Source organism: Astatotilapia calliptera, chromosome 10 (genome assembly GCF_964374335.1).
Source record: "Astatotilapia calliptera chromosome 10, fAstCal68.1, whole genome shotgun sequence".
NCBI lineage: Eukaryota > Metazoa > Chordata > Actinopteri > Cichliformes > Cichlidae > Astatotilapia > Astatotilapia calliptera.
Window position 1 is genome coordinate 15,768,604 of NC_137431.1, and position 26,631 is coordinate 15,795,234.

At 43.0% G+C, this 26,631-nt stretch overlaps 3 protein-coding genes across 5 annotated transcripts in view; 1 reads left to right on the top strand and 2 right to left on the bottom strand.

Annotated features, from left to right (window-relative positions):
- The window catches only part of LOC113030280 (pecanex-like protein 3), a 31,862-nt gene extending 24,652 nt beyond the window's left edge, over positions 1-7,210 (top strand). For all 3 annotated transcript variants that reach the window (XM_026181560.2, XM_026181559.2, XM_026181561.2), the window contains exons 30-36: positions 19-122; positions 227-374; positions 469-699; positions 810-1,084; positions 1,166-1,335; positions 1,457-1,863; positions 3,832-7,210. In XM_026181560.2, coding sequence (XP_026037345.1) covers positions 19-122; positions 227-374; positions 469-699; positions 810-1,084; positions 1,166-1,335; positions 1,457-1,863; positions 3,832-3,972 — 1,476 coding nt within the window. In that variant the 3' untranslated portion in view covers positions 3,973-7,210. The remainder of the gene's footprint in view (positions 1-18; positions 123-226; positions 375-468; positions 700-809; positions 1,085-1,165; positions 1,336-1,456; positions 1,864-3,831) is intronic.
- Positions 7,211-8,311: 1,101 nt separating this feature from the next.
- Positions 8,312-15,234, bottom strand: LOC113031266 (immunoglobulin superfamily member 11). The gene is made up of 7 exons (XM_026183300.2): positions 14,931-15,234; positions 13,952-14,112; positions 13,040-13,106; positions 12,822-12,953; positions 11,350-11,505; positions 8,738-8,860; positions 8,312-8,656 (listed from the first exon to the last, which is right to left on the bottom strand). The coding sequence occupies exons 1-7, from the start codon at positions 15,022-15,024 to the stop codon at positions 8,454-8,456; spliced, it is 936 nt and encodes a 311-aa protein (XP_026039085.1). The 5' UTR covers positions 15,025-15,234; the 3' UTR covers positions 8,312-8,453.
- Positions 15,235-17,325: 2,091 nt separating this feature from the next.
- dlat (dihydrolipoamide S-acetyltransferase (E2 component of pyruvate dehydrogenase complex)) lies at positions 17,326-26,319 on the bottom strand. The gene is made up of 14 exons (XM_026182416.2): positions 25,882-26,319; positions 24,192-24,293; positions 23,991-24,115; positions 23,406-23,565; positions 21,717-21,843; positions 21,421-21,596; positions 21,178-21,325; positions 21,029-21,096; positions 20,658-20,744; positions 20,247-20,354; positions 20,019-20,137; positions 18,621-18,783; positions 18,392-18,528; positions 17,326-18,311 (listed from the first exon to the last, which is right to left on the bottom strand). The coding sequence occupies exons 1-14, from the start codon at positions 26,134-26,136 to the stop codon at positions 18,182-18,184; spliced, it is 1,905 nt and encodes a 634-aa protein (XP_026038201.2). The 5' UTR covers positions 26,137-26,319; the 3' UTR covers positions 17,326-18,181.
- Between the last annotated feature and the right edge of the window lie 312 nt (positions 26,320-26,631).

Below are 26,631 nucleotides of genomic sequence, written 5' to 3' on the forward strand. Positions count from 1 at the left end.
TGCTTCACTGTGTTTTAGCCGGTGACTTGCGAAAGAGATTCTCCACTTGTCAACCTCTGTTTTGGCCTCTGTATCCTGGGAAGAAGAGCCTTGGGCACGGCCTCACACAGCATGTCAGCAAGGTAAGTTCACCAGGCCGCACAACCATGTCTGTCACTGTTGCTGATGCCATGCATATATATGCTAAGAATATGGCAGATTTATTGTTGTTTTGTTTGTTTGACAGCTTGGAACCGTTTCTCTATGGCCTTCATGCACTCTTCAAGGGAGACTTCCGCATCACATCTCCTCGTGACGAGTGGGTGTTTGCGGATATGGACCTGCTGAATCGGGTCGTAGCACCAGGAGTGCGGATGTCACTCAAACTGCACCAGGTACCAGAGAAGAAAACTAGTGCTGGAGTGCCAATATTTACTCTTTTTTTTGATAGTGAAGTGAGACTGTTTGTATAATCTGTGTTTCTTTCAGGATCACTTTACATCTCCAGATGAGTACGAGGATCCTATGGTCCTGTTTGACGCCATCACTGCCAATGAGGAAAAGATGTTGATATCACACGAGGGTGACCCCGTGTGGCGAAGCGCTATTCTAGCAAACATGCCTTCACTCCTAGCACTGCGCCACATCATGGATGACGGCAGTGACGAGTACAAGATCATCATGCTTAACAAGAGATTCCTCAGCTTCAGAGTTATCAAGGTCGCAGCTTGTTACGTTTAGCACTTCTTCTTTTTTTTGTCTTGTTGTCTCTGACTCATCACATGCCTGGATTGTCAGATCCTCATCTCTCTTTTTTCTGCCCTCCATAGGTGAACAGAGAGTGTGTGCGTGGGTTGTGGGCGGGGCAGCAGCAGGAGCTGGTTTTCCTGCGCAACCGTAACCCCGAACGAGGAAGCATTCAAAATGCCAAACAAGCGCTGAGGAATATGATTAACTCCTCGTGCGACCAGCCCATCGGCTACCCCATTTACGTGTCCCCCCTCACAACCTCTTATGCTGGGGAACACAGCCAGCTCCGCTCTGTGTGGGGAGGACCAGTCAGCCCACACAACATTTACACCTGGCTCATCAGCAGCTGGGACAGGTGCAAATTCTTTGCTTAAATAAATGTACACATGAGCTTTAAGAGAGAGTAAACATAACTGTAACATATGTCTCCCTGCAGGTTACAGAAAGGGTGCGGGGCTGGCTGCAACAGCGGGGGGAACATAGAAGACTCAGACTGTGGAGGCGGCTCCACCTCCATCTCCACCAACCCAGCTGTTCACACCACCCAGAGTACACCAGCCTCCAGCCTTCCACAGCCACACATCACCACTGTCCAGCCCTCGATGGGTAAGAACCGAAACAGAAATGGAGGTGTTTTTGTTAGCTTGTTATGGTCACATGAAGATGAAATGTATTGCAAGTATTTTATTTTTAGGAGTTAAAAGTGCTTTTTTTTCTTACACTTCAGGCACAGACAACCCTGTTGGTCCAACCCAGAGCTGGCATCACCACCCTCAGCCTCTCCCATTAGCTCTGCTCAGCCAGTCAGAGGGCAGAATGGAGGCAGGACTTCTCTCATCCCTACAGCGTACATCCTCCATCCAGGGTCTCCTGGGCCAGCAGCTGTCCAGCTCCCAGCTCTCCTTCAGCAGCTCAGTGGCTCCTCCACCTCTGCCAGGCCCGGAGCGCTTCTGCCCAGCAAGTCTCCTGGAGAGCTCGGGGCACAGAACGGGCCAGCGGGCTGGCCTTGGCCCGGGCAGCGGACTACACTATGAGAGCCACTTTAGCAAGTGGAGTTTTTCAGGGAGGAAGGGCTTTAATGGACCAGCTTCAACGGAGGGGGAAGGAGCACCATTACAGACCATACGCACACAGGTAAGGAGACTGTCCATAGTTGTTCAGTTCTTTAAAAAGATCCAGAAATACAGATACTCACGCTCAGTCAGTACACTCTGATGCATAAATCACCTGACTCTTTCTCTATTAATCAAACAAATCCAGCAAATTCAATTTCAATTTTATTTCTATAGCACATTTAAAAGTCACAGGTACAACAAAGTGCTTCACAGACGAGCCATACTTGCAGGTTTACAGCAAAAGAAAACAATCAACAACAAAAATACAGTTATAGGATGGTACTATTGCAACAAGCATGAACCGGGAAGAAATTAAGCTAAGTAGTTTGAAAGGCAAGCTTAAACAAATGGGTTTTTAACCGTGATTTGAAAGATTGAATAGTTTCCGACGCACGGACATCAACCGGCAGGCTGTTCCACAGTTTTGGTGCAGCAAAAGCAAAGGCACGATCCCCCTTCGTCTTTAGTCGAGACATTGGTTGCATTAGGAGCCCCTGATTAGAGGATCTGAGTGCCCTTGTAGGGATATATAAATTAAGAAGGTCAATCAAATAACTGGGTGCCAAGTTATTTAAGATTTTAAAAGTGTATAGAAGAATTTTAAAAACAATACGGTACTTGACAGGAAGCCAATGGAGGTTAGCTAGAATAGGAGTGATATGATCCTGTCTTCTAGTGCCGCTTAAAAGGCGTGCTGCGGCATTCTGGACTAATTGTAGGCGTTGGATGAGGGAGAGTTGGAGGCCTAAGTAAAGAGAATTACAATAGTCCAGTCTAGAGGTTATGAAAGCATGAATGAGCCTTTCAAGGTCCTTGTGTCGTAGGTAAGGCATTGCCTTCGAAATTTGGCGTAGTTGGTAGAAGCTGGTTTTTACCACTGCAGCCACTTGCTTATCTAATTTGAGGGAACTGTCCAGCACTACTCCCAGATTTCTGACAGTAGACGATAGATGGCTGGCATAAGAACCTAAGGTCTCCGATAGCTGTTTCAACGGCATATGGCTACCAAAGACGATAATTTCTGTTTTGTTTTCATTGAGGGTAAGCGAGTTATGAAATAGCCAGTCTCTGACATCACACAGGCAGTTAAGCAACGGCAATAGCGGGGATTGGAGATCCAAATCCAGAGGGAAATAGACTTGGATATCATCCGCATAGCAGTGGAAAGAGATATTGTGATTTCTGAAAATTTTTCCCAGGGGTAGCAGATAGATATAGCCCTCCTGTTGTTAGTAAATCCACTCAGACCATTCTGTCATATCAGATCAGTGTTTTTTGTAGAGTTGCTTACAACTGAGTATTCGTAATATGCTAAAGTAAATAATCAGGCACATGGACAAAATGGAAAAGAGGAGCTTAAGAAGAATATGCTGTGTTTCTATGGTTACTGCTTCCTAGATTTGAGTCTTGCTTATGTTAACCCCCAAAAATTGTTCCTTAAAATATTTTAATGTCTCTTCAAACCCACTCAGGGCATTTTTTTAGAGTGTTTGGGGATATTTTAACAGACCAAATGTCTGAGGAGTTCTGAGACAACAGAACTGATAGATTGATCAGTAATGAAGTAAATCTTTAGTTATATTTCTGCCTACATGATGTCTTTACAGTAGACGGTAAGCAGACAGCAGACGATAGTCACACCTACTGAGATATTGCATTAAGCTCATTTGAACAGATGCACATATGCAGTGAGTGGCTTGTTGTTGTTCAGTAATTCAAACAGGAAGTGGTTTATAAATATGGCATGCTTTCTCAGATCATGATCCAGATTGCTCAGTGGGACGTCCTTTTTGTACCTGTGCCTGTGCGAATGACTTGATTTGCTTTTGTTTGGACCTCGATGATACAGATTTTGACAGCACGTTGAATCATTTTGTTTTGTTCAGCTGTGAATATGAAGCAGTGGGCTTTTCTTTGCCTGCCTTGTTGGTCGTGCTGTTGATAAACGCACTTAATCGTCTTCTTATTATCAATCTGTCTCTTTCAGCCTGCTCCTCCTGCATCCCTACAAGAGGCCGGTCTAACGCAAGATCCACTGGGAGCCACTCAGACGACAGATCCATCCCCGGACCCTCCCACTCCCAGAGAGGAATCCACAGAGCTGCCTTTACTTGATCACCTGCGCTGAGTCTGCACTATTGACAGTTTCTACAGTGAAAGCACACCGCAGTTGAATGTGGACCGGTCCAGTCCGGACTCATTCCAGCCTTTGGGACTCATTCCATGAACTGTTGTTGAACTAACTCAGCGCAGCCACAGTTTGGAAGTCCTCTGATGGCACTTTGAATCAAGCGTGGATCTGGGAATATACACATCACTCTTCTTGTTAGTCAAGAGAGAGCTAAACATAGCATGCTGAGCTGATGCACGTCAGACCATGAAATCATTTTAGCCAACCTGTTTATTCCAAAGTCAGCTTTCATCACAACTCGTAAGACCTGATGATGTACTCATTTTTAATTTTACATTTTTTTCTTTTCCTGACTGAGCACTCGCTGTCTCTACAGCCAACCATTTGGTTGTAAAAGTAATGACAGGCCAGACAGGCCAGTGCAACTTATAAGGGATATTTTGCTTGAGGATTGTTTATTTTTCTATACTGGAGACTAGAGGACAATCTCTAACTTGACGTCTGCAGCAGCATTAGGTTTTTTCTGTTTGTTTGGGGGGCCTCATAATAAATCCAGAAAAAGAAAAAGGACCAGTACATTGCTGTACGTGCAACTAAAGGACGCGTGGAGACCACAATAAGCCTTGTTTTTGTTTTCCCCCCACATGTAACCATCCTCGCCGGACAGTTGTGCATCAAACAATATTTCACATGACATATTGGCTAATTTCAGGAGCCTCCACTTCTTTTCCCCTGCACAAATACACATATTATATGAGGAAGAAGAAGAAAATAAAACAAGAAAACATTATTCTTGTACTCTGGCCCATTTTCCTGCAGAGGTGCCTGACTATATCAACAGTTCTGTCTTGGAGCAAGTTTCAGGGAACACCCCCACCCCCCCCAAACAAAAAACAAACTCCCTTCCAGCCCAGCTGACATGTGGTGCTTTTACTGCTAGTTTACAGCGTATGTAGGCTTGGACATCGTGGAGTCCTGTATCTGACTAGCAACCTGGAGAACTTCAGACAGAGCTGGTTTCCATTAATCAGGATCAAACAGAGGACGAGTCAAATCTGTGAAAAATTGTGTTGATCACAAATTCACAAGCTGGGAGTGTAAGGAACTTTTTTTTTTTAATCCTCTTTTTTTTTTTTTTGCTTTGGTGAGTGGAATGTCTTCTATTTTTTGTTTTTTACTTGAATCTTCACGAATCCCTCGGTGTCAAATGTGCACTGAGTTTGTTTTCTTTGGATTACTGATCACTAATGTCCTCCCTGATCAGATCCAATCAGCTCATGGCTTTCTGAATAGCCGGGGTCCAGGCTGCTTTGTGAGGAGAGCTGTGTTTGCTAGGGATGCACTGATGTCTAAAATAACAGTTTGTCTGATACCCATATATATTTTTAGCTGCTTGTTTTTCTTTTGTTTTTTAAGTTACTTATCCTCCTTTTGCACCAGGGAAACAAAAGACGTCTTCATTATGAAACTATTTTAAGTCCTCCTCCTCCATCATGCTGTTGATGTGACACTACCGACAACCATTAGCCACTGGTTAACTGACCATGTGATTGGCTGATACATCAGTGTATCCCCAGTGTGCTCTTTGCCTGCAGTCTGGGCCTTTCTGTTACTATACTACTGCTTCTGCATCTCCTGCTACTACTACTATAATACCCACTACTACTGCTGTTTCTACAACAGTTAAATCCAGCGTTTTAGTTGGAAATAAACAAAAGCTGAATAAATACTGAAAGCAAAGGTGGAATATTTATTTGATAATGTCTTACAGATGTCTTTAACGGGGTTTGTCTATATGGTGTGTTGATATATTGAGTTGGAAATCTGCCTTCTGTCTACCCTCCCGCCCCCTCCCCTCAGTTTGTTTGGTGTCGTCACATTTGCACCATCTCACCAACGGCTCTTTTTGGTTATTTTTAAGTGTGGAACATAACTGGAAGTGTTCCTGAAATCGCTTTAAGTTTGTTTCTTTTCCCACGCCTTTATTTTTATTATTTTTTTACCACTGTGAAAAGCAGAAAACGGGAGAGTTTCATAAAACAAAAAATAAAAGAAAAACTTGCAGTTCTGTCAAAAAATTTTAGCCCCAGAAGTTTCCCCGGGTCCACTGGCTTTGTCCCCGACGGTTTCCGGCTCTTCGCACTGGGTGAAGAATTCTTAAACGACCTCGTGCCATAGCATGAATCGCCATATGCTGCTTTTTCCTCATAAATGATTTGTTTGGGTTTTGGGGGGTGTTTTTGTTTTTTTTCCCCTTCCCTGCTGGAAAGTTGGATGGAGGCCAGTGTTCTCAGGGTGTATACTGGGAAAGGAACTGACTGCTTCTGCAGGAAGACTTACAATAGATGCTCCCTTTTAGTCCCTCTTTTTAAGAGATGTTCTGCATGCTGTTAAAGGCAATTTTTTTTTCTGCGCAGTGTCCCCCCCCCCTTCCCCATCTAGCCATTTTAAGCTTTTTAGAAGATAAAGCTCAGCAGCCTCCCCCCCCCTCTCTTTCTTTTAATCTTTTGAGCAGCCCTTAGTTTTTTGGGGTTTTTTCTCCTTTTTTTTTCTCGAGTGGCTGTGAAGAAACAGGTAAAAGTGTGTCAGCTTCCATCTTAAACTGCATTAGAAACTCCCACAACTCAGGAAAAACAGAGACTTTTCTGATCAGTGCTGTTTTCTGTTTTTCTTTTTTCATTTATTTTACTTCTAAACGATGGGGAGCTCGACTTTTGTTCAGTTTTGCTTTTTTTTTGCCTTTTAGTTGGAGTCGGGGAAGCACAAGTTGACAGACAGATGTGAGTGTCCAAAAAAAGGGATTTCTTAATCTCTGACGTTCTGTACAGCATGTTTGTTATATAAATATATTTAAAATATAAATCTATTTTATTATTGGATTTTTTTTTTTTGGGGGGGGGGGGTCTTTTTACATCAAAGACACTATGCTGATGTTTAGGGGAGGGACTCTCGTGTTTACCTGTAGAAAGACACCTGAGTGGAGAGAGGCGCCCTCTCCACATCAAGATGTGCAGTTTGGGAAGAATTGGTTCATACTTCTTTTGCACAAAAATGTATCATACACCATCCCACTTTGTTATAGTTTTGTTATTTTTAGTTACTTTTGGAGGGGCGGGGTCTTTTATTTAAGAACTTTAAGTCGATGTTAAATGTTCTGTACAGTTTCTTTTTTTTATGTGATTTTTTTTCCCCCTCCTATTTAAATTAAAGGTTTTTGTCTTTGTTTGCAAATTAACTGCTGTGTGATTTTTATTTTCTGGCATTTGTCCTGTTGGTCTGTTTTTTGCTGTTGTTTTTGTCTGGAGGATTTTCAATCTTTGTCCTAGCAGCTTAAAGCCTTGTGCTACAGTAAAAACAGCACCACTGAGCGGGCACTCGGGTTTAATTAAACTGTACGCTCACCTGTCCACTTCATCGGGTAATCTGTTTAACTTCTCGTTAACACAAATGTCTCCAAGGAAAAATGGATTTGATGTAAACAACATGATAGCATCATGTTCAGCATGGTGGTGGAGGGGTGTGGGGGATATTTTCTTGCACACTTGGTACCAATTAAGCATTGCTGCGGAGCGTGCTCATCCCTTTTTGACCACAGTGCTTCCAGCACTATGGCACTGTACTCAAACAGCTGCCACAGTCACCAGATCTCAATCCAGTGGCGCACCTTTGGCATGTGGTGAAACAGGAGATTCACATCGTGGATATGCAGCCAACAAATCTGCTGGAATTATGTGCTGATGTAATGTCACCATCAACCAAAATCTCTGAGGAATGTTTCCAGCACCTTCTGATTTGAGGCAGCACTGAAGGTAAAAGGATCCCAACCCAATACTAGTGAGGCATACCTAATAAAGTGGCCAGTGTGTGGCTGCTGAAAATATTCAAAAGCCAAAAAAATGCTCTAAAAGCAGTGTCACTGTCCTCTTACACTGAACAGTTCAACCTCGCGTCCAAGGAAAATGCTTGGTTTTCTCAAGAGATTTACAAGGAGGAGTTGGATTGAAAACCCAATGACATTTCCCACTGGCAACCTAAATTTATCGACTCTGATAATGTGCATAAATGTTCTCGCCTGATGCTTTCAGGGAAATGTAGGTATTTGTTTTATTGAGAAGTTAGATGATTCCACTCTTGTTCGCGAGGTCCATGTGAAGCAGAAGCCAGGTAAGAGCTTAGCTCAGAATTATGACCAAAAACAGGGAAAACTTACATGAAAGATGGTGACTTGACTTTGAGTGCAGTTTTTTGTCTTTGGTTAAAGCTGAGGGGATCATTGATGGTTACCTTTAAAAGCTGGTTTGGAGGAAATGAGCATAAATGAGACGCATTGCTATCACACCTTTCAGAACATTTATTCCACTTTTATTTCAAAGTTTCTGATGCTTTACAGCTGTGGAGTAACATTCAGGGAACACTGGTCTGGGCTGCAGACATCTTTTACATGGATACATTAAAAAGTCCCGAAAGTCTTTGAGAAATCAAACAAAAGAGCGTTTCATCAGGGACGGCGTGTACCGTATCTCGTTATAAAACTCATCCTTGTCTCCTCTCCCCTTCCTCAACCTCCCATCCTGCCCTGTGTGATGGAGCCACAGAACGAGCACCAGCAAAGCCAGCAACAGCAGGCACATAGACAAGGTCAGCAGCACACCCTGCAGTACACCAGAGGGACTGTCTGGGGCTGGGCAGAAATACAAGAACGTTTTATCACAGGGCATAAAAACTCTGGCAGAGGGTTATGGGTGAACAAAGAGGATCTTACTGCTGTAGATGGATAAGTTGATGTAGCAGTTCTCTGTTCCCAGGGTGTTAGTGGCGGAACATCGGTACAGGCCGGAGGTCTGAGAGGACACGTTGACAATTTGAACAGAGCCCGATAGTTCACCTTAGAGAGAGGAAGACGAGTATGACGGTGAGTGCGCTGTCTTACAAATCTCATGCTTAATATATATTAAACTTCCAGCATTATATAATGGCTAAAAAATTAGAAAGGAACACTTTTTAATCAGAATATAGCGTTAAGGCAGTTAAACTTTCTGGGATATAGATGTGGTGAGTTAAGTATCAGAGGGGGTTGTTAATCGGTTTCAGCTGCTTTGCTGTTAATGACAATAACAACAGGGGCATTGAAGGCCAACAATAAGACAACCACCAAGACAGGAATGGTTTTACATGGTGGAGGACTCTGCCATTTTTGTCCTTCTCATTTTTTCTGACTGTTTTCAGTAGTGGTTGGTGGTGTCAGACAAGCTGGGGTGAGTATTAGGAAATACTCACCCCTAGGGTCAGGGCCAACTGCTCCAGGATAACACATAACTATGTGCCATTGACAGAAGGTTTGCTGTGTCTCCCAGCACAGTCTCAAGAGCATGGAGGAGACAGGCAGTTACTCTAGGAGAGCAGGACAGGGCCGTAGAAGGTCCTTAAACCATCAGCAGTACCAGGATCTGATCATCTAGGCAACGGCACCCTGACCCATTAGATATCAGGATGAAATCCTTGGATTGTCAGACTCTACGCTGGTGCAGTGGGTCCTGGGTTCCTTGTGGTGTTTGACAATAACCCGACTTCACGTGGTGAGAAAATGCAGACAGTTTCTGGAGAATTAAGGTATTGATATCATTGACTGGCTCCAATAGAACACCTCTGGGACTTTATGTTTCAGTCCATCCGACACTGCCAGGGTGCAGTTCAGACAGTCCAGAGCTCAGTGATGCCCTGGTCCAGATCTGGGAGGAGATCCCTTTGAATTTGTCTTTGAATTTAGTCTTCTGTAGGTTAATAATTTTCATTTCCATCAAACAAGGTGGCATCCTTTCTTCTGTTACCCGGTCCACATCAATATAGATATCCGGCAGGATTTTTTCCCCCCAATGAGATCAGTTGTGTTTCTAGGTATTCCTTTAATTATTTTTAAGTGGAGTATTAAGCTTATTTCCAGGAATATGTATTTTTAAGCTTGAACTCTTTGCATTATTCATGTTTCAAAACAATCCTTATTGATCCTATAAATGGCTTTATTTCATCCACCATCTGAAGAGGACAAACTGAGCTTCCCTCTCTTTGAGGATCTCCGCACTACTTCAAAGAAACCTTCTCCTGATTGGGTGCCCATCAGAAGCAAAAGATCTGACAAGCTGGTGGGTTGGGGCCACTATACTGAGTACCTGTGGCTGCGAGGTAGTCATATTTATCATATCCTCCTAAGAGTAGAAAAAACTGTCAAAAAACAATAATTTAGAGCATTTAGGATCACCTGCACATGTGTGAACGCTAATATCTAAAGCGTGTGTCATGTATGAGTATTTAACCTGAGAGAAAATAAGCAAGAACACATCAGTGCTCTTTTTAAAGAGCATTTGACTACTTTATGTTATTAAATTCACTTTAATTCGGTTTATATAACACCTGTTTACAACAAAAGTTATCTCAAGGAAGTTTACATTTAAAGAAAAAACCCTACAGTATTGGGGAGAGAAGCCCAGCAGTCTAATGGGTAAGAAGAGCTCCCTATTAATAGGAAGAGACCTCCAGCAGAACCAGGCTCAGGGAGGAGAAGCCATCTGCTCCAACCAGTGAGGGAGTGAGTGAAAGTGAGCATTTGGAAACCACCAGACAGCAAACAGGACAAAACACAAAGCAGGAGTTAATGATATGCATTAGTGGGAGAATAACCTTCATGATGATGACATTTCTTTCCACTCAAGTGTTTATATAGAAAAGCTTTTTTTCTTTTTTTCTTTTTAAATCAAAGATCTTTGATAAAAGCTCTTTTGTACCACATCTGGTAAAACTCGTGTTTTAGTCACAGGTCTCATGCTGAGTGACATAATTATTTCTGTGGGGAAAAACTGAAATAAAAAGCTTATCCCATACACTGGAGACTAAAGTTAAAGTTATATTTGCTAATGATGCTCCAATTCAGTCCATCCTTTCTTTAAATAGTCGATTTTGTTTTTCTAAGAAGTGCAATACTAAATTTCTCTTCCATTTAAACAGTCCTAAATACACTTTCATTTTAAAACACTTATGACTTTAATACGCCTTCCTTTTTTTTCTATAGCAGACCCATGTGTGCGTGTTTTTGCCTTAAGTGAAAAAGCCACCAAGTGGTTAAATACTTTTTAATAGGCACTAAATCTGCTTGTCATAGCCGGAAGCCTTATTGCGCTATAATGGAGTCAATTATAATATCCATCATATTTCACTTGCACTATTAAATTCAAACATTTATTGTGCGTCATTTTAGGGTCATTTAGTTGACTCTTTTTGGACTTTAAGATCTAAATAACGATCTGCACACAAGATTATTTTGATTCAGCTCAAGGGGTGCTTTAAGTTTAATACATATCCGTGTGTGTGTGTGTAACTGACTCTCCATGTTGATGGGAAGGGAGATTTCATCTGGATTCAGTTTATCCCAGCGGATCTCTGGAGTGGGGATGCCCTCTGCCACCAAGCAGGACAGCCTGACACTTCCTCCCATATTGATGTCTCCATCCCACTGGCACACAGGCAGCGAAGGCGGCACTATAGATGACCCACAGATGAATTTCTTAAAAGATGTGATACAAACCGAGACGACACACATTTGAACTTTTAAGCCGGTGGCTTTTAGAAGCAAAGCTGAAAGATGGTCTGTAAAAATTTAACTATCTGGTAAACCGCTGACTCAATAACATTTAAACTCTCTTGTATAAATGGATTTATCAATGTATGCCTCTGGGATAGCATTCCAAATTTCACATTATCTGTGCTTTTTATCTGTATTACAGCTAAAGTTAATGGTGTGTATTTTGGGGGGTTGTGGTCATCTGTGTTGTCATATCAACATGTGACAACACAGTTTAAAATAGTCTTGTTTTATTGTTACAACAAGTAATGTTGCTGTAACAACAGAACATGCTTGTGCTTCATTATGCTCTGCCTGGCTCTGCTCTGCAGAAGCTTATTTCTGCCACTGAAAAAAAAATGTTGCTATTTATAGGTCAGAATTTCAGGTTATTGTCTCAAAGGTTTGAGTTATCTTAAAAATTTGACTTAGAAGTTTGAGCAAATTAAGGCTCATAACTCAAAAATTTGAGATGAGCTGAAATTTTGACTTCCAAGAACAAAAGTGCTTCTAAGCATATGCTTCACCTCTATTCAGATTATGCGTCCTTTGTCCCAAAAGCATGGGAACTGCTGGATTTACTTTAGACAAACCTTTTATCACATTACACTCACGTTATAGCAGCTCTCCCAAATCAGTTTTAACCTTCAGGGATTGTGCAATTCTCTGTCAAAATTATGAGATCTGATAAGGTTTCAAAATATTTTTCCTTTATTGGATGCACTCTGCTTCAACCAAAGCACTGAACAACATTATGTCTTTATCAGCCGATTCACACCAGAGACAAACTCGGTTTATCAACTAAGATAGCAGAATTCACCCTAAGAGCTGTGTGAATGTGTGTTGCCAAATATTATAGAAATCTTCCCAGCAGGTTGTTCATTGGAGGAAAAGTCACAGAGCCACCAAAGTCATTAGGAAACCTCCCCTCGGCCGCATGATTGTATCTAGAAAATTGTGTGAGTCTGAACTAAAAAACAGACTCACCAGCAGCACCACGATTGCTGTCGGCAGGGCTACAAATGTTTTAATTAACCTAACCTGTTTGGCTCCTCGGTATTTGCTTTACAAATAAATCCACAGCAGTTTTGGCAGATTTGGTTTGGAAAACAACAAATATCATAGTCAGAATCACAGAGAAAAAAAAAAGACAAATGGATCACCAATTCCTGCTTTGGTAAATGGTCATAATGTGCGAGTGCTTCTGCCAGCTGCTCAACTCTCAATAACTTACCCAGAACACTGAGCACCAGCTCTCCGATGCCGGGATCTGTAATCTCCGGTGGGTTGTTAACCATGCAGCGGTAAATACCAGCATCTGAGACCCGTGTGTCGTTTAGCATGATATCTGCACTCAAAGGAAGACCTGCACAAGGAGCACATGAAATAATGTTTTTGTCTGTCTTCAGTATCAAGTTTCATCTATGAAAAGAGGATCATCTTACATTTTACCTGTGAAACCCACCCTGCCAATGAGGGAGGGGTCTTCAATCACCTGCCCGTGATCGTACACAATCACCTGGAAATCAATTAAAACAAGGATGTCAAAGTCCATTTACATTGTGGGCCACAAACACTTTGATCTTAAGTGTAAAGATGTTTAGCTACACGTTTAATCCTGGGGATATATAAGAAAATAACTGCAGTTTTAATGGTACGCCTCAGTTTTTCTACCCAATAAAGAAATGCTGCTGCAGTAAGTGAAAAAAAAAAATCAGTCAGATCGATGTTTTAGGTTTAAATTGTAGAAAATGGGCAGAAAAAGTTCTGGAAGCTCATTTCACAGTTTGTCCTGTAACAATGAAACAAAGTTTTTGTTAATTCACAGAAAATGTCCTTTTTTAAAATTTGGATTTGGTGTGTGTGTGTGGTGCAGTATGAATGGTCACTGGGAAGACCTTTGCCAGAAGGAAAAGCTGTAAAACTTATTCCCTGTTTCACATTTTCCAAAGCCGTCCAGGGGGCCAGATTGGAGTGTTTACCGGGCCACTTCTGGCCCCTGTGCCTTACGTTTGAAATAAACTGATTTAAAACAAACGTTACTCGAACACAACAGGATATGTAGAGAATATAAATGGCCTGGAACTTATATAGCACCTTTCTACCTGAACACTCAAAAGGCTTTATACAACATGCCTCATTCTCAAGTGCTTTCTATGTGACGCACTACAGGGTTGTTCTTTGTGTGTGAAGACATTTCTCTTCAGTATCTTGCCCACGGATACTTTGGCATGCAGACGGGAGCAGCCAGGGAACCTAACCGCCAAGCCTCTAATTAGCAGATCGCCTGCTCCACCCCATGAGCTACAGCCATGCTAAAATATGCAATTGCAAGGCATCACCCTGACAGATGTATTGCCACACCTGTATCGGGGCCTCTGGACTGGAGAAGGGAGTCAGCGTCCAGATGATGTTGAGTCTGGAGAGGTGGTTGGAGGCGGAGGTGTAGAAGGAGCAGGGCAGGACGACAAAATCCCCTCGAGCCACCTCCAGACTGGATTCTCTCATGGTTACCCTGAGCGCAGCTAGGAGGGGGGAAAAGATTCAAATGAGACGAGCATTACCTATGACATCACACAGGTATTTCTTCTTGTTTTATCGTCACCCATCTGCTGTTTTTCTGCTGACGTGCAGACAGCACCAGGCCTCACTCTCCCCTTCATTACTGCAATAATGAACCTCCTCCCTCCTCCTCTCTGCCATCCCCGGGCCCTTTTGTGTGCGTGGGAATTGAGCGAGCACAGTCGTCGTTAATTAAACTTGACAGCTCTGAGGTTGAGCCAGATCCGTCACAGGACGAGAAGAACAACAGGCCACTTCACTAGGATGTGTTTGGTCATTTCTCTTGTTGTTTTTACGTAGATCACAAGTTCTGAAAATGCTGGCCTCAAGAGAGACTTTCATTAAGACTCAAAATGTCAAACATACTGTATTGTATTAATATTAAAAGGTCATGCTTTAGAGGCAGTTGATTAATAACGGCACTAACATGAATAAAGCCCCTGTAGCTCGTACTAAATAAATATCATCTCATTTGATGAATTTGTGCATGTGTATACAGCGAACAGTCCACGCATGCATCAAGAGGTCGCCCACAGTCTTACATTTCTGTCTGGAAAAGCTTAAATGTTTCTTTCTAAATACTCATAAGGTTTTAGGTTATTCATGTCACGTCTCCTTTTACACTAGAGAAGGAACCTTCTGCCTTAGCAATATCCGTGCAAAGAATCACAGAGTCGCAGCAAACATTCGTGAAACTTTGCAAATCCTTCAAACACTCGAAGCTGCTGCAGTGTACTAAAGCAGCAATAATTCAATCTTTTCTTAAGACAGGCCTACTCACTGTTCTCCTGAGCGGTGAAACACACACACAAGGTCCAGAACATCCATCTCCCTGTAGCACCCATAGCTGTTAGGGAAGACAGAGAGGCAGTCATCTCATCCCTACGGTCTCCAAGCTGGTGGCCCAAAAAACCCAGGCATGCATGATTAATGTATCGAGTGCTGCGATCAACCCCTCCCTGTTATTTTCACTCTCTGTCTCTGTCCCGTTGTCAGCTGGGAGAATTTTCTCTAATTAGGTTGTCAGGTAAGCGAGTGCACAAGGAATTTTTCTGCTCCTATTAGCTGTTCCTACAGTGGTACCTACAGCGTGAGCTTGTAGTCTAATTAGTTAGTGTAGCGTGACGAAAACTGCAGCTGCAGAAGCTACAACGTGCATGTATTCAGCAAGAGGTAAGCAACATGGTGCGGCCATGGGAGTGTCAAACCTTCATGGTTGCTTTCCAAATTCAGGAGCATCTTATGTTTCATCTTTGCAGAGGTGAAACAATCTGTGCACCAGGTATAGTAAACTAACTGAACATATTCTTAAAATGGATTCATTTGTCAGCAAATAATGCTCATTTATGTTCATAATCCATACAGCTTCTTCCATCTATGCAATCCGGGGTCTCTGAGGGGGCCGGAGCTGATTTCAGTCAAAATACAGAGACCTGTCCAGGGTGAACCCATCCTGGTCAAGTTAGAATCACCAATTGACCTAAACGCACGCATGTATTTGGTATGTGGGAGGAGGCCGGAGTACCTGAGAGTTCCTGGAGATAACCCACACAGACATGAGACCACAGAAAGGCCCGAGCCTGGATTCAAACAAACAACCGAAGAGCTTCAGACTTTTGGGTGTTGTCTCAAATAAGCTTTTGGGCATTTTTTTTTTACCATAAAGCCAAAAATCCACACTCTCTGTCCTTGTGGTAAGAGGCCAAAAAAACAGCTTTAACATTTTGCATCATCTGGTTATTTACAGCTTCAAGGCTTCAAGAAAAAATGAAGGTCGTCAGTGGTGCAAAGAAATGTTCAGAGGCGTGTTTTTGACACTAGAAGAGTCATCAGATGATGACATCCTTCCGTTATGACCTACAGGCAAAATAAAAATCCACCAGAGCTCCTCTTTGATGCATTTACATAAAATGTGTTCACTAAGTAATGACTCACTAAGTCGATCTGCCGGGCACGTTCTGCAGTCGTCGTCTAAACATATAAACTGTTGTCACATTTATGGAATTCATATGGGAACATAAGTAAATGCTGCCATGTTTCACTGTGATGGTTCATGGAGAAAGACCCAACTGTGCTGTGGAAATCGGATGGGCTGTAGAAGAGTGGTGCTCCATGTATGTGTATGTATATATATGTAGAGAGCGAGAGAGAGATTTGTGATACCATGGGGATTTGAATAAATGCCTACACCATCCGCACCCAGAACAGCACCAACATATGAAGGGAAAAAAAGATATGGACTACAAAGTTTATGGCATCATTAAACTATTAAGTTCTTCAGATGGAGGCACTCCCACTGAGATAGAAATGCTTCGAAGGATGAAGGTGATGATAGGGAACAGATATTAGACACAGATGTGCAGCGATTCATTCTTTTTTCCCCCGCTACCACACACACACACACACAAAGACACATCCACCAGCTCTACTCACTGTAGGAGTCAAACATTCAGGCTTTTCCTTTGATTCATCATCCACCTGTATTTTTAACATGAAAAATTGACTGAAATGGTACGTTGTGGATCACGAAAGGTTTTCGCTTAGACAGCAGTTGTCCTTGTTCTCTCCTGGATCACCTGGAGCTTTCTTTAGGTGCCTTTCCAGCTTTGACAAAAGTCCTGCTGGGATAATCACATTTACTCAGGGCCTTCTTGATATGCTTTTCTGCTCCCCTGGCCACCATATCTGTGGGAATGATATCCACGCTGTGTTGTAACGTTCTGATGACACCCAGTTTCTTCTCCAGAGTGTGATGAGAGTCAAAGCTTAAATACTGATCCATATGTATAGGTTTATGGTACAAAGCAGTTTTTAAATGTCTCCCATTACTGATGGAAATCTCAGTCTAAGAAGGCTAACCTTTCACTTTTCATATCCTCACTGGCAAAGTTGTGTTGGTCCACAGAGTTAATGTGATCAGTGAACTGTGGCACATCCTGAGATTTGATTTTCACCTAGATGTCATCCACATACCTGAACCAATGTGGTCATTGAGGCTCCAGGTTCAGGTGTCGTTTGCAATCAGACCAATGCCCAAGAAAGGTACATCACTTGCACTTCGATTTGGGCAGATCACCGTGTGTGAATACAATCTTACATCAAGTCTTCCAACAACAACAACAACAACAACAACAACAACAACAACGACACAAAACAAAGGAGCTTATGGCACAAGGTTGTCTTCACCCAGTTTATTCAAATTACAAATAGCATCCAGCACCACCTTTGTGCGTTCCAGCTGTGAAATACAGAATGTTTGAGACTAGAAAACAAAACAAAACATCCCCGCTGAAGAGAGAATTGGCAAAACTGTTGGATATTTCCTGTAAGGGCAGCCTTTTTCATTCTGAGCTATAATGTTATTAAGTTCTATGGTGAGGTCTCCAAGAGCTTGATTTGTTTTTATCCAAACGTCTCACCACCATATACAAATATACACATACAACTCTTTTCATCCACAGTCAATATACATAACCCTAGCTTCACCCTCCCTACAGAAAACATCTTGTATTTTGAGTGTCTGGGATCATAACAGGGACAGGTGTGTAGATCTGTGTGAGCCTCAACATTTAGATCCCCAACAAGCATACAAACATCTTAAATCTTTTATCCACAAATAGCATTTCCTATTTTCTAACATTCACAGATTCCCGTATGTAAGTTGGCAGAAATAGGGGTATACGGGATAGATTTGCTCTCTGGTTTGACATGTAACACTTCCCTTTTTAGTGACGCACAGTCAGTTGCTCTTCTAGGGTAAGTTGCTCCTAATTCTGGTCTCGTGTAAGATGAGGGCCACAATAAATAGAGTATAGGTGAGAAAGCGCAAGAGGGGAGACAGATCGGTAGGAAAGAAAGCGAGACAGACAAGTAAGCGGAGTGAGTCCTGCCTCTTCCCCTTCTGGGTAACAGGGAGTGACCTGGTGCCAGGGCCAGCCAATCACGGGAGGATCCAGACCAGTTTAGACCAATCGGATCGCTTCAGTGAGAAGCCTCTGCCTGTTGCTGCAGTTTGATGGCAGTACAGTCTCGTCACAACAGCATGGTGACGGGTTTCTCCAGGAACTTGCGGAATTCTGCGAGCCACTGTGCACCGACCGCGCCGTCCACCACCCGGTGGTCACAGCTCAGCGTCACCGACATCATGTTGGCTACGTCAAACCTGCAAGGACCCGCTGCATTAGACGGCAGTTTAAAATGATACCATGCCATTCTGTTACATTACTACATAAATGCACAGACCCTTTTTCGTTGTCAGCAGGCATGAGGCGTTTCTCTGAGCCACCGACAGCGAGGATGCAAGCCTGAGGAGGGTTGATTATCGCCGAGAAGTTCTTGATGCCAAACATGCCTAAGTTAGAGATCGTGAATGTACCGCCCTGGTTGGGAATATAAAGAGGACAATTTAGGTTTGCGAAGAAAGGAAAAAAAAAAAAAATTATCACTCAGTCAGAATATTAAAAAGCCTTACCTGGAACTCGTGAGGCTGCAGTTTGCCGTCTCTTGCTTTGCCAGCGAGAGCCGTCACATCTGAGCTGATGGAGGTCAGTCCTTTGATGTGGGCGTTAAACACTATGGGCGTGATGAGGCCACTGGCTGTGCTCACGGCCACACTCACATCCACCACGTGATTCCTGGAAAACATAAATAAAGTCATTACAGATGCCGGCGCAGTTCTCTCTTCAATGCGACCCTTTCGAAACTGAAAGACTTATTCCGAGCGCTCTCTGCTGGCAAAACTGAAACTGCCAACCTGAGAAATATCACATCATTAAGATAACAGTCATTGGTGAACTTTATATTTACAGACAGGCACTCTTATTAGAATAAAAGTATAACAATATGTTTTATACTACCATAAATAACTATAAATGGAGAGGTAAATAGTGCTAATAGCAGCATTAACAATGATACAAGTAGGCAGTGGAACACACCGATATAATGGGAAGTCTAATAAAGGCATTGCAACTATTGCACTTTGCACTTGAGGGAGATATTGCATTATTATTCTAAGTCAACAAGCTGCTTTCAGGCACTCTGTTATTCACAAAAGGTGGCCACAGCGAGTAGCTCCGCGTGTTTTGATTTGGCACATTTTTATAACAGATGCCATTACTGACACAAACCCAAAGAGATCTGCGTCTCCTACCAGGATGTTTTGCTTGTTGGGCGAATGTGTAAACGAGTGCACTATAGGGCCACTATTATTCTAAATCAATACTGCACACTTCATCTTAACAACTAAAATAAAGAAAGTCTCACGCAGTGTAAGAAACGGTGCAAGTGACTTCATGTACACTTAAACAGCACAGAAAATGGAAATAATTTCAGCTACGAGCAACGTTAATTTCATTTTGCTACTCTCCCCTCTGCTGCAAATAAACTGACACCTCACCAGTGCTAACGAGACTTTGTCTTTGATTATTAAAATCATGCTGCCCAACTTTGAAATGTTTCAATCAAGCGCAATAATTAAAACAAAATAACAAAGTTAATTTATCTTGAAATTAAAAATCTAAATTTTAAACTTCCCTATCAAGTTAACTTCATTTCTCTGCATCTATCTTGTGGTTGTACACGTCTCGGCTGCTGTGAGAGAACCACCAGTCTGCACTAGTTGCTTTTGGCCGTGATGGTTTCTGCCTTCAGTAACAAGGTTTCATCATTTAAATGACTTACTGGCGTAATGTTCCCCAACGGCATGTAAACACACTCTGTGATGCATGCACTCATTTAAAGATAAGATCCAAAGAGACAATGGCTGGGAATACAAAGCAAGATGGATATTTCCACAGTCAGGAGAACGTGTTTTCTGTTTGCTGCTTATAGGAACTAAACTCCATGTGGCTCTTAATGAGTTTTTACTCACTGACGAATGACTGTGTCCAACCAGGACGAGTTGCATTCAGGAACCTTCAGGCAGGCCAGAGCACTAGCTTTGATGATGAAATCATTCACACTAAGTTTGATATTCTGGGCTTTCACCTCCTGCAGAGAGAAGAGGGTGAAATCGTTTATGAGATGCTGGAAATGAGGTTTTAGTGCAGTGATAAAAACAAAGCTACAGTTACATCTCTATTAGAAAGCACAAACTCACAGCGTTGAGTTCTTTTCTAAGCTCAAGCACTTGGTCCATGTTGACATCTACAGACAAATAATAGTGGGGGATGGTTTGTTTGGACTGCATCAACCTCTGAGCAATGACCTGCAGGAGAGACAAATATATGCACTTTAGCTTTGATCCATTATTCATCACCAAGAGGAATGAGGTGTGCTGGCTGGGTCTGTTTTGATAAATGGAGTGCCCGCCTGTGGGGCAAAATGTGTTAGCACAGGTCAGAGATAACAGAGCTACACTGAGATCTCCTCGGGACATTTGCCTCCAAGCTCTCAATACACCAGCACAGCACCCCGCACAGAAGGAGCCGCTAATGCACCGACTGCTAGCAGCGGAAGTCATCACAGAATGTAATGGCCCATCAAGAGGCAGGTGTGTGGTGGTGCTCACCTTGCGGATGTTGCTGATAGGGATGTCTGTGAAGGTGCCAGTTGGTGCAGCAGGGGCTGGTGCAAATGCAGGAGCAGCTGGAGCAGCCTGCAGACGTAGAGATTTAATTTGCATTACAGACAACAGAAACAGAGGTACAGGAAATTAATTAATAATTGTGATTATTTGCCAAAACAGATAAATCACTGTCCTGCAACAGCTAAATGTATCATTTAAAAGAAAAATGGGCATGACTGACAGGGACTTATTGATCAGACTGTCAGTATTACATCGGTATTAAGAAAAGGACCATTAAACAATAAGAATGGGTACACATGATTTAACTGGGCTGATGGGCACTAATGTGACTCAACAGTATGGGTTTCCCTTACAGGTGCGGCTTTTGGTGGAACAAAGTTCTCAATATCCTTCCTGGTGATGCGTCCATCAGGGCCAGACCCTGAACAAAAGAGTATTTAAAATTAAAATGTAAAAGCTTCAGCAAACGCTCTTCGTCCATCACATAGGTCCAGCTACGTACCGCTGACTTGAGCCAGGTTAATTCCTTTCTCGGCAGCGAGTTTCTTGGCAAGCGGGCTGATGAACACACGACCCTTCCTGGGTGCAGCAGGGGCAGCAGCTGCTGCTGGTGGAGCAGGACTGGGTGATGCAGCAGCTGGAGCTGCGACCTACGACATAAACAAAGTGTTCTTAAGGCATCTTAAAACTGTACAAAAGCCAAATGACTTCTTATTTGAAAGTGCAGGTTTTCTGTGAGTCTCACCGGTGCTGGAGGTGGTGTGGAAACCTCAACCACCCCAGTTTCAACGTAATCCTTGAAAGCGGCAATGTCGCTTTCCTTCTCTACAATGATGCAGAGCGGCGCGCCCAGAGGAACATCACGGGTTCCCTCCGCCACCAGAATTTTTGCCAAATACCCTTCCTCTTGCACTTCAAAGCCTGTATGCAAACACACAGGACCAGGCTATATTAAAAGTAAGATCATAAATATTTTTTCCTCTGTAGTGCTGAAAGTGAACACGCTTTAGGATCGATGTGTTCAAATCCATTTGGATTTACCAATGGTCGCCTTGTCAGTTTCGATCTCAGCTAAGAGATCTCCTTCGCTCAGCTTCTCTCCGACCTTCTTCTCCCAGCGCTGCACTGTTCCCATCGTCATGGTTGGAGAAAGAGCAGGAAGTGCGATCTGTAACACAAATTCCCACAAATGTGAACAATAGACCTGAAAAAGACTGACAACCTCTTAAGCATCTAGTCAAGTTACAACAAACACTGTTAAAGGTCTAGAGAAAATTTCTTCACGATCACCACTGAAGACACTGAATGATGTTACAGGGACATTCACAGCTGAAGTAAGGGCAGGGACAATTTTGTGGCACAGCCTCCAGCAAATTAAAGCCTTTAACCTCTCTCTGATTAAATGATGACGTGGTGTGACATTATTTTTGTTAGTTTTTTTAAATAAGGAGAAAGAAAATAGTCCTTCAAATAGAGAAAGTTAAAAATATAACAGATAGGGCAGTCTAAAAATGGCAAGTTAGCCTTCTTAGACTGAGATTTCCATCAGTAATGGTGGACATCGAAAAGCTGATACCACAAACCTACGCATACGGATCAGTATTTAAGGTTTGACCCTCATCATCCACTGGAGCATAAATTGGGTGTCATCAGGACGCTACAACACAGAGCGAACACAGACACAGCAGCCAGGTCAGCAGAAGAACAGCACATCAAGAAGACCCTGAGTAAATGTGGTTATCCCAGCTGGACATTTGTCAAAGCTGGGAGTATTGGAGCAGTTGAGACGCATTTTTTCTAAACACCGGGTCTGTGGCTTTTAAACCCCAGAACATGCTGCACCAAAAATTGGTCCACCCCAAGGATCGGGTCCCCCGAAACAAACAGAGTAAGATAGTGTACGCTGTTAAGTGCCAGGAGGATTGCCAGGATTTACACATATGAGAAACCAAACAACCTCTGGCGAAGCGGATGGCACAACACAGAAGAGCTACCTCGTCAGGCCAGGACTCTGCAGTCTATTTACACCTACAGGCCAGTGGACACTCTTTCAATGATGAGGATGTACACATCCTGGACAGGGAGGAATGCTGGTTTGAGCGCGGAGTCAAGGAGGCCATTTACGTGAATCGGGAAAGACCCTCTCTGAATCGAGGAGGGGGCATAAGGGTACATCTTTCACCATCTTACAATACTGTGATTGCAGCCATTCCCCAACTCTCTGTGAATGGTACTCATGGCCATTGATCAGTGGGCTTTGATCAAGGGTCATGAGAATTTGCATAATTAAGATTAAGGAACCGACCTCCCAGCCCATTGTTCCTTCAGTGGGCTGGTTTCAGTCATTATGCAAATGTACTGTTTATAAGATTGGGGAAACCTGCAGTCAGCTGAGACTGAGGAAGTCACTTGAATGAGTGACGAAACGTTTCTCCCACTAAACGCTATGTCCAGATGAACAGAATCAACTTTTGGCGATATAACAGATACATGGAAACTACACATCCACGGAAACTGTTTAATGCCACACAAAGTAGTAAAATCTGACGCATGATCAGAAGAGTCCATAGTGGTATCCGCTTCACTGCCCTGATACACAGTGATCCTGGACAACCCTGATCAAACCAAGACTACGCACACAAAACAGCATCGTAAACAGATGCTGTGCAGTGTGCACATCACAAATCTACGGCTTTCTGACCGAACTCGTTTATGGAGGAGCTCGCTTACCTTCAAGTGTGCGGGATAAGAGCTTCCAGGGGCTGCAGGTTGAGCTGCCGCTGCAGCAGCGGGTGGCGGAGGCGGAGCAGAGGCAGTAGGTGAAGGAGTGGCACCGGCTGCTTTGATCGAATCTAGTGTTACATCCTTAAAGGCTGAGACCAAGTCAGGGCTGCAGAGGAAAATATATCCACAAATGAGTAAAAACTGACACAACTGCATCGAGCCATACGGCACCCTGTCAGCTTTTAACCTCCCATATTTGATTGTGGCACCTGGCAATTTTATTGATATAGCACATTTCATTACATTACATTTCATAACAAATGTAGACGTAAACCAAGCAGCATTAAAGTTTATTTTAAGGGTTTTCTGAAGATTCAAGTCTTTTCATCATGTTTGTTAAAGCTCTAGGATTAATGATGCACTTAAAGGACTGAAAAAAAATAAATAAAAGCAGCATTTTGCCACTATCAAAACAGAGTGCTCCCCATTTAATGTTTTTCAACTATTAATTCGTCCCATTACTATAAAAGAACAACCACCAGTGAACTAACAGGCCTCAGCTCTGAATCTGGACTGTCCAAACACACTAACTTGTCAACTGTGATGCAAATCACGGCTCCAACGTTGACATCTCTGGTTCCTTCAGGAACCAGGATCTTTGCCAGATAGCATTCCTCCAGCATCTCAAATCCCACAGTGGCCTTGTCCGTCTCTACCTACAGAGAGAGGTAACATTAGAAATGTACACCACGATCATGTTTTGCGGCAGCGTGGGCACACGCGGCTCCTAACCTCAGCTATGAGGTCACCCTCGCTGATTTTCTCCCCCTCCTTCTTCTCCCAGCGAGCGATCGTTCCTGTCTGCATGGTGGGCGACAGTGCAGGAAGCTCCACCTGAAGAACAAGCAAATGAATAAAATCAAAGTTTAACCTAAAACTTAAAATTAAAAAAATGATCTGCATCATCCTTTTAGAGTATCCAAAAGGCCAGTCAAAAAAGTGCCATAAGTCAGGTGTTGTAACTGCTGTTGCTACATCATCATCATCACCTCATTCATTGCTCAATAAAATGACCTACATCCACTTCACCACAGCTGATTTTTATTGAGTTTTTTTTATATAACAGCAAAGATGAATGACATGCTATTGGTGGAGTAACACAAAGGTGGAAGGACTACTGAGAAGCCTTCCACTTTAGAGTCAAAAATAGAGGGTTTCATTCAGGCTCACAGCCTCAAATCTGCACCTATGCTCAATTAACCTAACAAGCACACCTCTGGACTGTAAGGGGAAAGTGAAGCTGCCAGTTTCATGATTTAGGGGACAGCATGTAATTTCCACATGCAGCACTCCTGACTGACAAAGAGGTATAAACCAGCAGGTCACTTAAATTGGAGGACGAGCATGTCAGACTTCCCACGTTATAATTGTTTCATGTTTTCAGGAGTTCCTGAAGTTGTTCCACAACCAATTAACCATCAGCTCCCTCAAAGTCCTCTGTCTGATGCAGTAGAGGAGAACACAAATCACCTGCTCTAACTGACTTCAATACACTTGGGGAAAGTGACAAAGTATGAATCTAGTCTTTTTAAAACTTTACAATGAATGCGCTGTGTTAAAATGTCTCAGACAGAGGCAAATATCGATAGTACTGAAACAAACACTGATATTGGGATCAGATTGTGATACAACCTGTACTTTACTTCTAATGTCTAAGATCTAAGTTCTGTGTTAGATAAATTATTTTTGGAGAAAGTAAAATATACCTCAAACATTTGCTCAGAAAAGTGTCTGAACCTTTTCGCGGTACCTGTCACATCCTTGTTTTTTGTAAGCTATAGCACATTTAAATAACAGTGCTTTAGAGAAAGGTACATTTATGTTCCAAGTCTAAAAAAACTGTTTCAAAATAGATGACAAGCTGAAAGCTGTACTTTGTTGTGGAAACAAAATACAGCCATTATGGAAGGCAAAGCTCAGTCAGTTAGTGGTCATTAAAAGTTGTTCACAAGTTGCAAATTTATGATGAATCACCTCATAAACAATAACATACTGCTGTTCCCTACTTAAGCTGTCTTTATAGGTTACAAGTATCGGGATTGGCAATCCGAAACCCTGTATTTACTTGGTATCGGGATCGATACCAAATTTTGCAGTATCGCTCAGCACCATCAGGCATGTGTTACGTTTTTATAGCCCAAGTATTTCCTATGGCCTCCGTGTTTGGGGCACAGAAGTCAGGTTTGACGGATTGGTGTCATTCAGGAGAACCGCAGCACAAACAGTCACAACAGTGTCTCCAGTGAACAGTGGAGAAACTAATCGTTCAACAGTTCCTGCTAACCTCATACAGGGAAGAGCCGGATTTCCAGCTAATAAACAGAACCACGAACAGATCTCTGTAACAGGCAGGGAGGTCAAACCAGCTAACGCGGTGAACATGGGTGCTATAGCAACCTGACACCGGCTCCGGTAGCGTTACCTTCTGGTGTGGCGGCAGGCTGTAGAAGCGCTTGCACTGACATCCACTTGCTAGCTGGGGAGACCGCAGAAGAGTCGCTCTGTAGCTGAAGCCGGAGTCCAGAGAGGCGGCTCGGGACCCCGCTCCATAATGAAGCCGTCTCAGACAGCTGGTTCCGGGAGCAGAGCGGGAGCTGAGCGCAGCAGGCCCGGCCGGGAGGGCACGGGGACACCGGAGCCCGGAGGACGGCCTGAGCCGCAGGATCAGACGAAGCATTTCGCAGCGGTTGGGATACTATACAGAGCTGGTGAATAATATGTATGACTTACACCAGCATGAAAACTACACCTACACCGAGGGGTCTCTTCTCCCTGACAGCCAACCCCTATTTAACTCCTCACTTTCTAATGACCTCCTCCAGCCCCAAACACAACCATTTACGGCTTTCTTGCTTGTGCTGTCGTAGCTTTGTCGTTGGTGTCGTAAATCGCAGCGGCTCAAAATTCAGTCGCTGAATACCCCCAAAACAAAAACAAAACAACAAAAAACACCACCACTGTCAATATAAGTGCAATGCTAAAGAAACAAAGTAACGCAAAGAAAAAATTATAATAAGAACTGTTCAAACTGTTTTTAGCGATAAATGTAATTGTGCTGTAATCACATCAATGACCACATGATGGCAGTAGATTCTTTTACTGGGAAGTTTGCCTGGGTTCAGCCAGCCTGTGAATCTTGATTTGAATGTATCACAGTGAGAAGTTTACATAT